This window comes from Pyrgilauda ruficollis, unplaced genomic scaffold (genome assembly GCF_017590135.1).
Source record: "Pyrgilauda ruficollis isolate IOZ18807 unplaced genomic scaffold, ASM1759013v1 scaffold23, whole genome shotgun sequence".
NCBI lineage: Eukaryota > Metazoa > Chordata > Aves > Passeriformes > Passeridae > Pyrgilauda > Pyrgilauda ruficollis.
In genome coordinates this window covers 1,502,612-1,519,429 of record NW_024522539.1, presented here as the reverse complement: position 1 = coordinate 1,519,429, position 16,818 = coordinate 1,502,612, and the positions used below count along the sequence as shown (strand labels likewise).

The following is a 16,818-nucleotide window of genomic DNA, read 5'->3' as shown; positions in this document are numbered from 1 at the left end:
GGAGTGGCCCAGGGCAGTGTCACCACACGTGGTGGGCATGCAGGGGCTCTTCCAGCTGGGATTGAGCATTCCCAGGAGTCTCACTGAGCTCAGACTGCTGAGGAACTGGGAGAAGGGTGTGCAGAGCCACTGACCTTTGGTTTATTCCAGCTTGGAATGGCAGCACTGGGTTTTCCTGTTCTGGGGGTCTGTGCTGTGTTTCCCTAAGGATTGCAGGGACCTGGCTGCAGATCCTGGCCTGGGCTGGGTGACACTCCTGGGACAGGAAGGTGCTTCCAGAGGTGTTTGGGAGAAACAATGCAAGTTGTTATTTCATCTGAATGCTTTCCAATGGGGGATTGTCCTGTTCAGCTGCTGATTAATCCTTCTGTTCCATAATTGGCACTACTTGTGTACTGAAGTGTCTCCTCCCTGCTAATGGGAGACAACTGATGGTAACAGACACTGCTTTGGGCCCTGGAAGGAGCTTTCTGAGATTCTGGGAATTATGTATAATGCTTCCAAAAGCTTTTTCTGTCGTCTACATATTTGAAAGCCCCAACTTTTAACAATTATTCAGTGAGCATCAGTGGTTCCTGTCTTTGATGGGAGTTGAGGTTCTGACTCTTAAGCAGAAAGGACGTGGAATTGTTCTGATTTAAAGACATTTTTATTAAGCTAGAATTACTTATTCTATAAATTGAGACCTGATGAATTTCCAGCCTTAAATAGCTTATTGAGTGTGGCTTGTCAAATAAGAAGATTACATGCTGGGCTTTAGTTAACAAGATTTTTAGAAATATGAAGCACAAATATTGAAAAGCTTCAGCACGTAGCAGTGGCTGCATTGCCTGGAACTCATTAATTCTGAAGGTGTTTCCACTGCAAATCTGTGATTTTTTTTCACTGGGCTCCCTGGGAGCTGCTGGGCTGCCTCGTGTCCTGTCCCATGGCTGCTGGGTGACCGTGGGTCACCAAGTGTCCACCCAAAGGCCTGGGAACCTGGGAGTGGCCCAGGGCAGTGTCACCACACGTGGTGGGCATGCAGGGGCTCTTCCAGCTGGGATTGAGCATTCCCAGGAGTCTCACTGAGCTCAGACTGCTGAGGAACTGGGAGAAGGGTGTGCAGAGCCGCTGACCTTTGGTTTATTCCAGCTTGGAATGGCAGCACTGGGTTTTCTGAGCCATCCTGTCAGTTCTGTCCTAGCCTGGTGCCTGGGGGCTTTTGGCTGAGGGGAGCAGCCACATCACCTGGAGAGCTTGGATCTGTGCAGGGCTGGAAGTTTGGCTCTGCGAATGAGTACGTTGGAGAGCTACACATTGAGAGAAATTCAATTTATTTTGTACAAGGTAGGATACCTTTGCACAGTGAACAAATATATTACAAATCTGTCTTGCCTTAAAAAAGTATTGCCATTTTGGTGCCTGTTTCCTAAGCTAACGCTGATATACAAGAAGGTACTTATTTTTGTTGGTTTTGTTGTTTTTTTTTTTCTTCCTGTTAAGCTCTATGCACATCATTGCATTTGGTTTCAAAATCCTGCTTTGAAAAAAACCAAACCAAACAACTGAGCACATCTCTGCTCTCTGGAGTCTCATTGCAAACTACAGCAACACACAAACGTGGGTCAGACCAGCAGCTCAGGCTGCTTGTGCTGGGTGCCAAGGTGGGTCTTAACAAGAGTATTCCTCATCCAACCGCCTTTCTCTTGGTATTTTTGAGGTAAATCTTTCTATTAATGTACGCAAAATATATTCCTACTGGGCCTACAAAATAATTGTTTCCTTACATCTCAAATAAGGCTTTCCTGGAAAACAAAATTGCTATTGCTGATCAGCCACGGCCCCCATGCACACATGCAGCATTCGGGAAACCTCGTGGGCAGGATCCTGCTCTGGGAGCCTGGGGGTGTCCTGGGGGTGTCCAGGCTCAGACTGGGGGTTCAGAGCCAGCCTGACCACCTGGAGAGTCCTGGCTCCAAGGGGAGAGGCTCCCAGGGGCAGAATGCCCAGAGCCAGGGGCTGTGATCCCAGGGGTGAGGGCTGAGCCCATCTGGGGACATGTGGGGACACATCTGGGTCCCACCACGGTGCTCCAAGGATCCAGGAGTATTCCCAGAGCTGGGACCCAGCTCCTGCCCCCGAGCTGGAGGGCTCCTCTTGCCAGTCCTGAGCCCTGCAGGTCACTCCTGGGATCGTGCTGGGAGCAAACCCACGGGGCTGGTGTCATCCTCCTCTGCTTCCATCAGACTGGCAAATGTGCAACAAAATATTTTTTATATTTAAAAGGCAATCAACTTGCTACTTCCACGTTTGCCTAATAAAATTACATACTTAGAGTCAATACTACTTCATGCTCAAATCTACAAGGAACTAACGGCAAGTACTCTACTTTCTAGGTCAATAGAGATTATAAATTAAAAAAAATATCATGGTGGCTCAGTCCAAAATTTTACCATGGGTCACACCCTTGATAATTACTTCACAAACAGCTGCTGAAAAAGAAAACCCAGTTTCAGCTCCATTTAATGACATTTCAGGTAGAATCATCAATGGATAAAGTTGCACTACATGGTAATGCACATCAGATTAAGAGGTGTCATCAGTGGCATGCTGATAGTGAATCATGAGGAGATGGTTTGGGAAGATGGGAGAGAGAAGCCGATGTGGCTCAGCTTTGAGAAAGGAAATGAAACCAGGGCTGGTCTGTGCAAACCTGCAACGTCCCGTGCAAACCTGCAACGTCCAGGGCAGGAATTGGAGGGGCAGCAGTTTAAACTGCCTGACAGATCTGCTGGATTTAGCTACCAAAAGAGAAGCTGCATAAGGAGAATGAAAGCCTACCTGTGCCAATCAACGTTAAAAGTGTGGTAAGTGAGTGTGAGACTCATTGTGGAAACTCCATTCATTAGCAAAGATCAGGGGATGTTTGGAAAGATTAAAAACTGCACAGAAAGTGTCTGTGTTAATATTCCTCAACTCAAATTCTCTGGTACTGAATATAGAGATGACAATCTCAATGCTAATTACCAAGCATGATCTGCACAGGTTGCACATGGTGATGGCAGTAAATGAGCTTTCCAGACAGTGACATGACAAGTTTCCCTGCTCTCATTCAGAAAAATGTCCATTCCCATGACAAAGATGAAAATAAATTCCAGCGTATTCCTAGTCACCTCATTCCTAACAGTAAAATCTTGCTGCAGTCAGTAGAAATGTACATCCTGAAGTCCTTCTACTTAGCATGTTTTTGTGGTTTATTTTACAGCAAAGCCAGGGTTAGAACACGCCACGGAGAGTTTTTGCCTGGAGCATGAAGACACCTTCCTGGGGTGATGTGCTCCAGCCCCATGTGGAGGAGGCTCTCGTTAGTTCCAGGTACCCATACAAAAATGTCTTTATAAATAACATCATGCAGCAGCAGTTGGCCCAAGCTGATGTCGTGTTAAGTCCTTGCCAGTCCGCAGGAAAGGAAGGAATGGCTTCTCCTCTGCTTCCTCCCAGTCTGTGTTGGCAGCACAGTGCCAGTGAAGTCCATCCCTCTAGGACTGCTTGTCCCAAGAAGGCCCGTGCGTGGGGCTGTGCCGGACGGGGAGCAGGTCGTAGTGACCAGGAATGTGACTGTTCCTAGGCAGGTCATACGGGTTCTGAAGGTAGCTGGCACTCCGACTGCGGGTGTCTTGGACTATGCTGACAGTGGGCTCTGGGGGAGCAAGGAGAACTGGGTTGTGGTGACCAGCAGCAGTCCCAAAACTCCTGATCCTCCTGGGTCCCTTCCAACTCAGGACATCCACCACTGTGGCTCAGCTCCCCAAACCAACACACAATGCTCAGCCCTTCCCCCTGTGCCACACCAAGCCCAGGATCCGTGTGCCAGGACAGGGGAAAACCAGCACTTCCACCAACCCCCTGTGCCACCCACTGCTTACCAACTTCGTAGATGTTTTTATTGGCTGTTGATGAAGTTGGCATTTCGGAATACGGGGACTCCCTGTGACCAGGTGATTTCATTTCCACGTAGCTGCTCTCGGAGTGTTTGCAGGTTAAAATGGGGGGGTCTTTGATGGTGGCGTATGGGTTTTCACTGCTGTTCAGGGAACAAGTGCTGGAGCTGCACACAGATTCTTTCATATAATCTGCAAAACAAGAGCGGAGTGGGTGCGTTAGAGTCATTAGCTTAATTAGGTTAATTACAACTGAGCCTCTGCAGGAAGGCTGGGGGGGCACAAGGGGCAGGGGATAAGGAAGATCCTTGAAGCCTCCAGCACAGACACCCGGTGCTTGTGCTCTGGGTGTTCCAGACCATTGCATCCACCACTCACTGGCAGGAAAGAAATGAAAACCTGCTCAGTACTGAAGGTTTTCCTGTGAGAGCTCCTAGCTGCCGTTTACTGCAATATTTAATTTTGAGGTGGCAATCCTTTCCCTCCCTCCCCTCATTCCTACGGAGCCGTGTTCATCCCGCGGGCAGGGCTCTGCAGGCAGGAGCTGCTCTGGGAGCTGGGCTGCTCAGCCAGCTGCAGGGGCTGCGCTGGAGTGCACGACACTGCCACAGGCTCTGAACTGCACCAGTGCAGCCTCTGCATGTGCAGCTCCTGCCGGTTTTGGGGTTATCCAGCATCCTACAGTTGGGGAATGCTTGGGTTTCCACAGAGGGGAACAAGCCTCCATCTGAGCCTCACTTCTGCTCTGCTTTTTTTCCCCCCTTTGCTGTAGACATCTCCTGCTCCTCTCCCCTGGGCTGGAGAGGAGGTGACAGAGGCACTGCTTGGCATGAGAGCTGTGACCACCGGCCTGCCCGCTCGGTGACCCTGGCTGGGATAGACCAGCCTGCTGCAAGGTACAGTGCCAGTCTTGCTTTAAAAATAAAAAAAAACAATAGAGAATAAATAGGTCTTAACATTGACATTCAAGAACGTGCCATTGCTGCTGTGTGCATCCTGCTGGGCAGTGCCAGTAATTTAGAATTAGAGCGATGCAATGAAAGATGAGGCATTTTCTTGTGCTGGGTTACAGTACAAAGGCAGATCCTGGTATATATGAAATACTCCCGGTGAAATAGGGGGACTTGCAAAATAGCTGCAATCCCAGCTGCCCCCGCTGTCTAGTATGGGAGACAAAAAGAGAAATTCAGGTTAAGAAATAGACAGACAACATGACATCACTTCTCCAAACCTCGGCTCTGAGCCTGCCAGCCCCATCCTGCTCCCTCACGTGCCAGGTTTGCTCCACTGTGAGTGACTGTCCCTCCTTCAGCTCTGGGGTTGTGTCTGTGTCTCTGTGTCCATCACCCCTGGCCTGGTGCCCCTGGTCCTGGTTCAGCCCTGAGGGAGGTGCCAGGTGTTGCCTTTCTGGGCTCTGATTTCAGTGACACCAACAAGTCTGGAGAGCCCTCAGCTCCCAGGGTCAGTGAAAGCAGCTCACTGGGAAGCTCCACTGCACACAAATAGCTGGGACCATCAGGGCTGGGGAGGCTGGCAGAGGCCTGGCACCGGTGCAATGTTTATTTAGTTAGAAAACTTAGAAACTCCTTGTCCGACATCATCCTGGGTGAGATGAGCAGTGCCTTTGCTTCCAAGTGAAACATGCCTGGTTTGGTAGATGACAGGAGATGGGAACCAAAGCAACAGTGACATTCCCTGGCTGTTGGCTGCAGGGTTTGTCCCTGCAGTGTCACCAACCCCAGCCCAGTACAAGTGAGTGGAAAACTGCCCCATCCCATCCTTCTACAGAGAGATGGGGCAGTCCTGTGAGACCCAAGGCTTCTGCACATGAGTGAGCTCAATGTTGGCTTTTCCTGTGTATGTGACTTAAATCCAGGTGCCCCAGTCTGGGATCTGTTGGTGTTAGAGGTGAGGAAACCATAGACAGACAAATGAAAGGCTCAGCTCCACCTGCCAGCAGCTTACAGCTCCTGGGGCTACTCCAGGAGATAGAGCTCATTAGGAGAGCCAGCTCTGCATTTTGGGGTGAGGGACATGAAGATTATCATCAACTTGGTTAGGAGAGCCTGGGCAGCCTCCAATGAGCCAGCTCTGCATTTTGGGGTGAGGGACATGAAGATTATCATCAACTTGCTTCTCCATTTCAAGCAGTGCTGCTGAGCAGATGGTCACAGGGTGAAAAGCAGGATTCCCTCTGTGCCCCAAGAGCCCCCTGCAAAGTGTTCTCTGTCACACCATGGCTGGGAGGGAACAAATCAAACAAGAGCTGGGTGTAGATTCAGGAAATGTTGATTATAAAGGACTGCTGACTGCTACAGCAAAGAGCAGAGTGAGAATTCCTCCTCCTGCAGAGCTGCAGCTGCAGGTAAATATCTGTGTGGTTTGTTTATAGAATTGGGCACATTGGAGCTGGCAAAGGCAGAAATCCCAGCACATCAGCTGTTTTATTTCATCCAGCTCAGCTACTTTCATCTCCCTAAGCTAAAATCCACCTGTACTGCAGTTAGGGCTGACATTACCTCCCAGGCAGGTGTCCCTCAGCCCTTCCCAGGACCAGTTGGAAGAGATCAGTGAATGCCACTTGGGCTGCCCAGACTTGTTTGGCCTCTCCCAGGAATTGCCTTTTCCCAGGAGATATTGAGAAACAGCGTGCCTGAGAGCCCATCCTGCTGACGTAAACAGAGCTCTGTGTCTGCCTGGGATCAGACCCTTGCTTTGGACACAATATATTTTATGGAGCACCAGGGGATTCTGGGATTCTGGGTACACCAGGGAGTCATTAGCCCTCAAGAAATATTACATGCAAGATCATGGAGGATTTAACTCTGAAGGCTGTAGAGTTATTTTTTGTTAAGATAATTTGTGGATAGTTAAGAAGTCTGGCATTAATTGTAAAATTTTGTTTCATGAATTAATTTAAGCAGAACAAACATATTTAGAGATTTTCAGCCCATGGTGCTGCAGCCATGTGTGAGCCCTGGCTGCTCTGCCTCCTCATCCCTCCCTGCCACAGGCTCCAGCTCTCATGGAGGTGAAAGCTCTGCCCCACAATGCTGGGGCTCACTGGAAGCACTCAATCAGCTGGACTTCTAGAGAAATATTGGGAATATGCTCTAATTTTGAAGTCTCTGCCTTCTGTGTTGCCTGGATACCAATCACCAGACCTTTGGAGGGTTTATTTTTGTTAGCAGGGACTGGAAATGTCCCTCCCCCAGACTGGGTTCCTCTCTTCTATCCTGAATTTCCCCTGGCATGCTGCAGACAAGCCTTGGATCCCCCAGCCGAGGTGGAAGTGCTGAGGGAGGTGCTGTGCCCCGGTAGGTGCTCTCCTGTTTAACCCCTGCAGGGATGAAGTGCCTGTGCTGGCTGCTGTCCCTAACCTGGCCAGCCCTGGCTGCTGCAGGGACAGTGACACAGCAAGGGCCCACTGCTGCTTCTCAGAGGGCCACAGGAGTGGGGACACATCCTGTACAACAACCAGGGGAGCCTCTCTGAGCCCAGCCCTGCACCCCTGGGATCAGTGCTTCTCTCTGCTGGGCTTTTCCTGGCTCTTCTGCAAAGCATGGGTGTTCTTCCTTAAAATGGTCGTGCCTGAGGTCACATCATTCCATCAGTGCAGGACTCTTCATTTAAAATCCAAACCTCTAAAAACAGAAGGACTCAGCTGAAAGGAAGAGCTCAGGAATGACATCACTGAGCACCATGCACAGGAAAGAAACTGCTCAGAAACCTGCTCTGAAAACCCTCGTGCCTGGTGAGCCCCTGTCACCAGGTGCCACAGGGCTGGCACTGTGACAGCCAGCCCCCCTCTGCTGCTCTCAGACACTGGCCCTGACACCTGGCAGCCCCAGATCTCTGTGCCCGACCCCTGGAGCTCCACAGCAGCTCAGCCACCACACCCCTGGTGCCAGGGGACCCTCTGCTGGTGCCCTGCTCTGGGCACAGCCCCCAGCTCTGGTCTCCTCAGAGAACTGGGGCAGCAGGAGGTGGCCCAGGTTCTCCACAGCCTGGCCTCAGCCTCAAGCCCCTGTGCCCCTCTCTGCAGGGCTCTGTCTGGTCCAGGGGCACCAGAGATCACTTCCAACTGCAGGACAGGCTGTCCCCAGTTAGACCACACTGGTGGGAAAAGACATGGTTTAAATTGGATGAAAGTAGCTAAAAACCAGGCACCTGCCTGCCAAGGCTTTTTGCTGACAGAATCCAATTGTTTGGGACTGGGAGTTCTTCCTCTCCATTTTGTGAGGAATGCGGTGAGTCAGGGCCTGGCAGGGCAAGGAGAGCTCACTCTGAGCATTGGGCACATTCCCAGCTCCTCCTGGGAGGAGACTCCCCTGGGATGGGGGTGCCCAGCTGCCAGGGAGCCTGAGCCCAGGGATGGACCTTCAGAGGGGCCTTGGGAGCCTTCAGCCTGCTTCTGAGAAGGTAAGGCAGCTTCTGAAAGGCAGCTGCTTCTGAGAGCCCTCAGCTCCTAAGTGCCTGCAGCTGAGCTCCCAAACATCCCTGGGAAGCCAGGTGTGCCCCTGTGCCCTGCCCCTGCCAGTGCAAGCCCTGCCTGTCTGAGGCCACAAAGAAATCCAGCTGTGGCTTCTGAGCCTGATTTTTCAATTTATAAAGAGATAAACATGTAAAGGAAATGGTTCAGATGCTAAAAATTAAAGAAAATATGTAGCAGCTGAAAATGCATTTCACAGTTCTCTGTCACTGTGGTTCTTTTCCTCTGCCCCACTGGTCCCCCTCTGTGTGGATGGGAGTTCCTGCTGCATGTGCTTAAGGTACCTTTAAACTTTGTAAACACAGTAAGTTTGAGCTAATGAAGTTAATGGCTCCATGTAAAGGGAACAAATAGCTCTATTATAATAAGATTTTTCTTTTTGGAAAAGGGAATTATTGAAGTAGCTGAAACCAGTGGATTGAGTATTTTGTATCTCATAAATCATATATATCATATACATATATAATCCATTCAATATTTTTACTTTAGCTTTATCAACAAAGACTTGGTTGTTGGTTCTTGGTTTCCTTTGGTGATTCTGTGTGGCAAGGTGATGTTCTACAAATATTGCATCCCTGTCTTTTGAAAACAGCAGTTACAAAGTGGTTATTGATCTCTAGGCCTGGCTATAAGCTGGTTAATGCTTTTTATGTGGAATAGCTTTTGATATTCCTCGTTGGCTGAGCCCAAGGTGTGGCTGTGGAACACCTGAGCCATGGCAGAGCAGGGGCTGTGGCACAGCCCTGCTGTCCCCTGGCTCAGCCAGCACCAGCCCCAGGGCACTGCAGGAAGAGGCTGTGTGGTGTTTCCCTCCTCGGCTCCCTGAGGGACATTCCCAGCCCTAATTCACATCCAGGACCTCGGCCTGAAAGCTGCCTATTCCCCAGGAGACAGATTTCTTGCTCCATCTTCTGGAGCACAAGCTCAGTGAGCTAAACCCCAGCCCAGTCTGCCAGGAGCTGTGGGAACCACTGTGCCAAGCGTTCCCGTGCTCCAGATGGAACTGGAATATTGAGAATGTGAACGTGGAGGAAAGTGAAATGTAAAACCACTGGGCCCTGTGCTCGTGACTCATCTGAGATCCTGTTTTAGACCTGCCCTGGAGCCAGTGCCCACAAGTGCCAGTGTGAGGGGACCTCGGCCTCAGGGAGGGCTCTTCTCCAGCTCTGCTCTAAATCCCTCTCAGCAGAGGGCACGAGCAGGGGCAGCTTCTTTCCTGGGGTTTTCTTTTAGCTCAGCACGGCCAGGAGCCAAGAGCGGGGAAAGAGCACTGTGCCACCAGCAGCTCCCCCAGAGCCCGTGTGGCCCGTGGGTCCTACCTGAGTGTGCCCTGGCCAGCCCTGAGCTGAGCCCTCCCTTTCTCCCTGTGCTGCAGAGCCCTGGGAAGCTTTGCATCCATCCCTCATGGGCCAGGAGTGCTGGGAGCCAGGCAGGCAGCTCGTGTGGGTGTGGCTCTGTCCCTCCCTGCCGGGCTCCTATCTCACCTCTTCTAGGACACCCTCCTCACACCTGGGCAGGGTTCTGCAGCTCTGGATACCATACCTTTGAAGCTTTTTTCCATTATGTATGTGTTCTGACGTCTATCCATCCCACAAGCACCTGCATAAAAATGATATATAATGGAAAACAAATAAATATTTATGTAAATTGGATTGCTTTGACTACTGAGCAGCATATATTCTTCTCTCTAAATTGTACATCAAGGCCCTCATTTAGCGAGGCTCTTAAGCACATCCTCAGCTGTAAGCACACACTCAGCTCCAGTGGGGAGTCCGTGCACGCCTGGAATTATGCGTGTGCTTAAGAGTTTCCCTGGAAGGGAGAGCTCTCTGCAGCAGGGTTACCAAGAACTGCCATCCATCAGGAGATCAGGATAAAAACCATCTGCTGAGACATTCATTACTGGAACGTGTGAAAGAAGCCTAAAACATGCCCTTTCAAATCTGAGTCTGCAGGTTGCGTTGCAGCACTCTGTGACTAATTTTAGGCTTTGTTTTGTTTGTGGAGAGTGTACTATTTAACTCACAGTCTTAGACTCTAAGGTGTGCACAATCTTCTTAAATTACCTACTATCACTTTGCTCATGAATTTGCACAGTTCAGTGACTGATGTGACAACAGTCCCTAAGTGACCCCTGTGCCCTGACAGCGCAGCACCAGGAGCAGAGCTGACAGCCAACAATTCTGCCTTGTGCAGCTCCAGAGGAACTTGCTGTTCCTCACAGAAGCTGAGACAGAAGGGGATGGGGACCTTTTCCATTTTTATTCCTGCAAATTACCCTAGATATCAATCAAAAGGAAAATCTAATGTAAGCCTTTAAATCTTTTTAGCTATAGAGTCTGGTATTTCCTATTGACTGGGACAATCAATACAGATTTGGTTACTGAGAAACGTCCTTGTGGCTTATGGGATTCCCAGGCAAGTAACTCAGTTACACTGGGAAAAGAGCCCCACAAACGGTGTGTCCCAGCTATTTGTCCTTGTGTGTCCTCTGGTCTCTGCAGAAAAGTTGTCGTGGCCATGGGCAATGCTGTACCAGCCCCTTTTAGATGACAGCTTCATTTTTTTTTTTTTTTTGCTAAATAAGGGAAATTACTAAATTAGACAATAAATGTGTTACTGGCACATCAAAGACAAACCAACCCTTTGCTCTGGTTCTCAGTGCCCATCCCTGAGCACAGGAAAGGGGCTGGTGGCACCCAGTTGCCTCTCTGGGATGGGCTCTTCTGGCCATGAGTGATCCCCAGTCCATCTGAGCACCTTCTGCTTTGTTGTGCACCACGAGCCAGTCCCACACTCACCCTGCTGCAGAGGGCAAGGCACTCTGGGAGCTCTGGGCAGCTCTGTCCCAGAGCAGGGTGAGCTCTGTGCTCTTTCCCTGCCGTGTTCTCAGTCAGAGCCAGGAGGATGGAGCCAATTCATCCCTTGGCCCACAGCCACAGGGCTGGGGCTCCCCAAGGCCAGCCCTGGGGATCACACATCCTCCTCCTGCCAGGGCTGAGCAAATCTCCAAGGGCAGCAGTGTCCAAGCAGCATTTGGAGCTCGCCCCACAAAGCAAGGCTGGGAGGAGCACTGGAGAGCTCCCAGCTGGGGTCCCCAGGGGAAGGGGCTGTGCCCAGGGGGAGGCAGTGGCAGGGAACAAAGGGACCCAGGCTGAGCCATGGGGAGGTGCATTGCCCTTGGGAGGGCCATACAACCCCACAAAGCCCTTCCCAACCAAAAATTCCCATAATTCTTCCTTTAGTTTTCTCTTTTATCTGTTATAATAGTGTGGGTTTATGACCCATTTTTTTGTATTCACTCAGTTCCTTGGGAGGTGAAATGAATAATAGACACATTATTTTTTAAACTGCAAAAGTAGTTAATGTGGAAAAGTCCTAAACCAGTCAGGGATCTGGCACTTCAGGAAAGTCCAGGTTTAAGTTTGAAGTTAAATTATCTGCTGGGGTGAAATCAGAGTCTCAGCTGGAAATAGTTTTCCACACCTTTTGGCTTTGAGAAAAAAGTGAAGTCAGCTGTGAATCAAACTTATAGCCTTTGGTCCTCTGGAATAAATGCAGCTTTGAGTCACTCACGATGTGCTGCAAATCCCACTTTAATGTCTGCATCCAGGACTGCTGTTAAAAAAGCATCAGAGATAAACCCAGCCCTGCCTGCAGCCGCTGTGGCCAGTGCTCCAGAAATGAGACAAGAACCTTTCCTGAGCTCAGGTCAGTGTTTGGGAGTTTTCACCTGCTTGGGATGGGAGCTGGAAGCTGGGCTCTGCCCCTGCCCAGTGCAGACTGGACTAGAGCAAGAGGGATTACTCACAGGGCAAACAATTCCAGTCCTGCAACACAAGAGAGAGAAAATGCAAGGACAAGCCACTCCCTGAAACAAGGACCAGGCTGCTTTGGGCAGGCAGTGACACACAGGAAGGTGACAAAGCTTCTTCTTGGCACCACAGAGTTCCCAAACTCTGATGTCTCAAGTCCACATCCATGGGAATTATTTGTGCTCCTCCCCAGACTCCTCTGAACACAATCAGCTCTCTGAAAACCTGGAATTTGAAGCTCACAAACAAATGTGCAGCAGTAAAAGTACAGCTTTGTCCTTGCATTTCCCATTTGGAAAGAACATGAACTTTGCAAACAAAGTCCTGCTAAACAGGTAAAACACCTGCAGTCTGGTAAGATCCACTGCAATTAAGAACATCCTTATCACTGCAGGTTTGAGGAGATGAGTGTTCAAGTTAATTTTGGTGTGGATATTCTTACAATTTCCTTTCCCCAGCTCTAATTCACGTTTAGGACACCTGCAGTTTCTAACAGGGCTGTAGACATTTCTGGAGCCTGGTTCTCCTCATCTGCTGGCTCCATCCTTTGGGATCACCTGAGGAGTCACTGGCTGAGGAACCAGTGGAGACTTTCCATCCATTCCAGACTTTCTCTTCCATTTCCCTCTCTCTTCTTGGCTCCCTCCCACATCTGCTGTCTGTGACAATTCATGGGGTCACAGCAGAGGAGTTGGGCAGTGTCCACTGCTATTTTTAACTTTTTAACTGAATCCAGTCCTGCCCAAGGTTTGGCTGCTCTTCCAACACATGAGTTGGAGCATCTATGTTATCAAACTAAGGCTGATCATGAGGTCAGAAGGTGGAACACGTTTTTAACTGTGGTACTTCCATGCTTGATGATGTTTGAAAGTCAAGATTCCCTGTGTGACCTTATTAGACTTTTATGTTTATAATTCAAAGTTGAAGGTTTAAACTATCTTCTGAAATTTTCATGAGAGGAACCTGCAGCTTTTATTACACAACGGTAATACCAAGAAGTGAAAACTTTTTATTTGCATGTAAAAACCAGCCTTGATCTGAGCAAGGATTCAACGCTGTGAAAGTTAGAGAAGAAAGGAAAAAAAACCTAATTTTCATCAATTAGTTTGAAAAAAGAAAGAAAAAGTTATCTGGGATGCAAAATGCTATGGGAAAAAATTGAGTGTTTTGCTGGAGGCTCCTTAGCTAAAGTATTTATCACTTCTAGATCATTCTTGCTGCAGAGGCATTTAGAATCATTTCTGCTGGTAAAATAAAATGCATGAATGCAGAACAGAGGTGGCACATGGGCAGCTCAGGACAACACAAGTTAAACACAAATAAAGCAAATAGTGTGCAAAAAAAGCAGCAAAATAATAAAAGGAAAATTAATATGGTTTGAGAAGCATTTGGAAACCCTCACACACAGCCACCTCTTTGTCACATACAGATAAGCACAACAGTGGTTCTGCAGCTTATTACACAGAAAACATTGATGGTGTTAAGGATGAAAAGATTTTGCACTGAAGTTTGACAGGTTTGTGATTTTCCTGATGCAGGGAAGAGTTATCTTTGGAGTGGGGCACGGCGTGGGCCCGGGGCAGGTTGTGATGCCTGGTGCTGCCCTATGTTCATTCCTTTGCCATGTGAGCTGTGAGACAGTTGACCTTAAAAATCCCATAATACTCCCTAATGCTGCACTTTCCCTCCTCCTGCATATTTTCAGTGAGATGTTACTAATCCCAGGAAAGGAAAGGGCAAAAGCTTTGGGCCATTGATGAGCCAAACTCAGAGTGCTCAGATAGGAAAACAAATAGCATCCAAAGCACTAAATCTGGGCAGGATTTGAGCTAAGAGCTGTTAAAAACCCTGTTAAAAGTCAAGCCAGGAAGAATAAACTGAGAACAGGCAATTACACTTCACTCTTGGCTTGGTTGCACTGGCTGGTGGTTCAGAATTGCCACGCAATGATTTACTGGGAGATAATGGAGCATTGCACAGCCCAGCTCCCACAGAGGCTCCACACCTTCATCAAGATGCCAGTATTTAGTGCTAAGCTTTATTAAGCATGAAAGGAAAAAAAAAAAAAAAGCCAAATTTGAATTTTTAATGTCCTGAGTTAGTCCTTAAAAAAACATTTATAGAGTAGATGATAGTGATTCAACAGAGCAACCTTGGAAGGGAGACTAAAATGAATATTGACTTTGCTTTCCCAGTCTGTGGTTTGTGGTAAAAGAAACAATTTTTAATTCTCCATCTTTCATTACTGGCAATTCTGATTGTGAACTAAAGACAACACCAATATTCCTCATTATTGTTAATGCCTTTATGAAAGGCTGATTTGGATTTGGAATTGCTCTAAAATCTACTAAAGTGATTAAAGTGTTTAAAAATTACTGACCTAGTTCATTCAGATAGCTGTAGGGTCTCCAGTCTGCAGTTTCTCTGTCAAGGATTTTGTTACTGAGCTGTTCAAAAAGTATGATAATGGGTTAATGCTGGAAGAGACAGACAGTTCCCACCCCAGACTACAGCCCAAGGATGTCAGGAATAAAAATGGGAGGTGACTCCTGCCTTGGCCTCAGCATCTCAGCCTTTATCTGTGTGAGTTGGACAGCTGTTCAGTAGCATTAGGGAAAATCACAAAGGAAAGTCACTTCACCAAGCCATGAACACAAACATGCTGGAGAACACAGGATTTCCTTTGGAACCACGATGGGATGCCTGTGGACGTGGGGTGACACACTCCAAACTAACCCATGGAGATGGATGGGTCAAACCCCTACACCAGCATGCACAGAGGGGCTGCCTGGAGCCTGGGGGCTGCTGACACAGCTGTGGGTGCACTGACAGGAGATGCAGGGGACACGAGTTCTCTCAGTTCAAGGAAAATCCCTTTGGCAATGATGGAGCACAAGGGCCCCTGTGGATCTGCCAGCAAAGAGGAGAGTCCAGGGCTGCCCTGCAGGTGCTGCTGCTGGGACAGCCCCTCCCAGAGGGTGCAGGGAGAGGAGAGGGGTCTCTGCTTTGGGGTGCAGAGCCCCACCGGGCTGGGACAGAGCAGAAGGGGCTCCACAGATGAGTGGTCACCAGCTGAGCCCTGCAGGGGGGTTTGGGAATAGCTGTAGGTGCTAAAACTGCTGAGCTTTCCTCCTCATATTATTCCCTTGAAAGCCACGCCTGCTGGAATACAGCTGGTCCAGAGGAAGTGTCAATTCAAGAGCAAATCCCAGCCTTGTTTCTGAAAAGGTATGAAGCCATCACTGCCCTCCTGTGTCTGCTTCCAGACTGGGAAGCCTCCTGCTGTGTTTGGAAGCATTCAGCTCCACTATTTTACTGTATTTACAAGAAAATACTAAACAAAAAGGAGGTTAAAATTGAAAGAGAGTATTCAAAATTACCACAACATTTAATTTTTCCTGATCTACCATTCGTTTTTGCTTAGCTGTCTTAATAGGTTAGACCTGGCACAAAACCCCCCACTGATGTATTGAAGCCTATTGGGATATTAAATCCCAGCTGGGGCCCAGCACCAACAGCCACATTCCAAGGGCATTTTCACCCCTCAACAGTCCTTTCCAACAGCCCTCAGTGCTACTGCCACCCCACCTTGGGCTACAGCATCCCTGGTGTGTCCCTGTGCCCACAGTGCTCCTGCTGTCCCCAGCACTGAGGAAGCTCTGCAGGAAATCAGGAGAGCCCAGGAGTCATTTCCTGATCATGCAGCAGCTCCCTGTGCTTCCCCAAACTGGGAATGGAAACAGAGACAGCAGAGGCAGGGATGGATGGATGGATGGATGGATGGATGGATGAGACATCAGAGGCAGGGATGGATGGATGATGGATGGATGATGGATGGATGATGGATGGATGATGGATGGATGATGGATGGATGATGGATGGATGATGGATGGATGATGGATGGATGATGGATGGATGGATGGATAGATGCATGCATGGATGGGGCAGTTGGACAGCCCAGCAGTGGCAGGGGCATGAAGAGCAGATCCATTTGGAATGTTGTCACTGGGAGGAATTCGACCCTTGGCACCATCAGTTCTCCTCAGCAGAGCCCACAGCTTCATTCTTCTCTTCAGAACTTGCAGCCAGAACACAAATGCTGATTTTTCAACCCAGCTGCACCACTTACAGCACATTTATTAAAGTCTTGGGGCTTCTATTAAAAGTTGTGGCTTTGCAGGATTTATAAATCAGCTCACAAACCTAAAATTTGGCATGAAGAGCTACGGGCTAGAATTGATTTTTTTTAATGAAATGATTTGGGGACATTTCTAAGTTTTTCTGAATGCAATTTTTCTGAATGTGATTATAGCTGTCTCTTTGTGCTACTATCATTTCTTAGCATGCTATAATTTGTTAACTTTTTTTTTTTTTTTTTTTTTTTTAAAAGAGAAACTACTTAATTTTTTTCTGTGAGAAAAAGAAAATACTTCAATTTTTACTGTGAAGCAAAATTGCTTTTCTGCAGGAAGAAATCCTTCATAGTAAATTTATCCATTAAAATTCCAGGCTGGTAATTTTAGCAATTTGGTTAAAACTACCTCATATCTGGCAACTTTTCCTTTAAGATCAACGAGATACCAGCCTA

The 16,818-nt window shown here is 48.4% G+C and overlaps 1 protein-coding gene across 2 annotated transcripts in view; it reads right to left on the bottom strand.

The window, feature by feature from the left end:
• Nucleotides 1-3,350: 3,350 nt before the first annotated feature.
• The window catches only part of MEGF11 (multiple EGF like domains 11), a 188,864-nt gene continuing 175,396 nt past the window's right edge, over nt 3,351-16,818 (bottom strand). Inside the window, exons 21-24 of one of the 2 annotated variants that reach the window (XM_041469050.1) lie at nt 14,611-14,677; nt 9,958-10,014; nt 3,909-4,115; nt 3,351-3,682 (exon numbers count right to left, since the gene is read on the bottom strand). In XM_041469050.1, coding sequence (XP_041324984.1) covers nt 3,522-3,682; nt 3,909-4,115; nt 9,958-10,014; nt 14,611-14,677 — 492 coding nt within the window. In that variant the 3' untranslated portion in view covers nt 3,351-3,521. The remainder of the gene's footprint in view (nt 3,683-3,908; nt 4,116-9,957; nt 10,015-14,610; nt 14,678-16,818) is intronic. The other variant, XM_041469049.1, reaches the window with a different exon arrangement.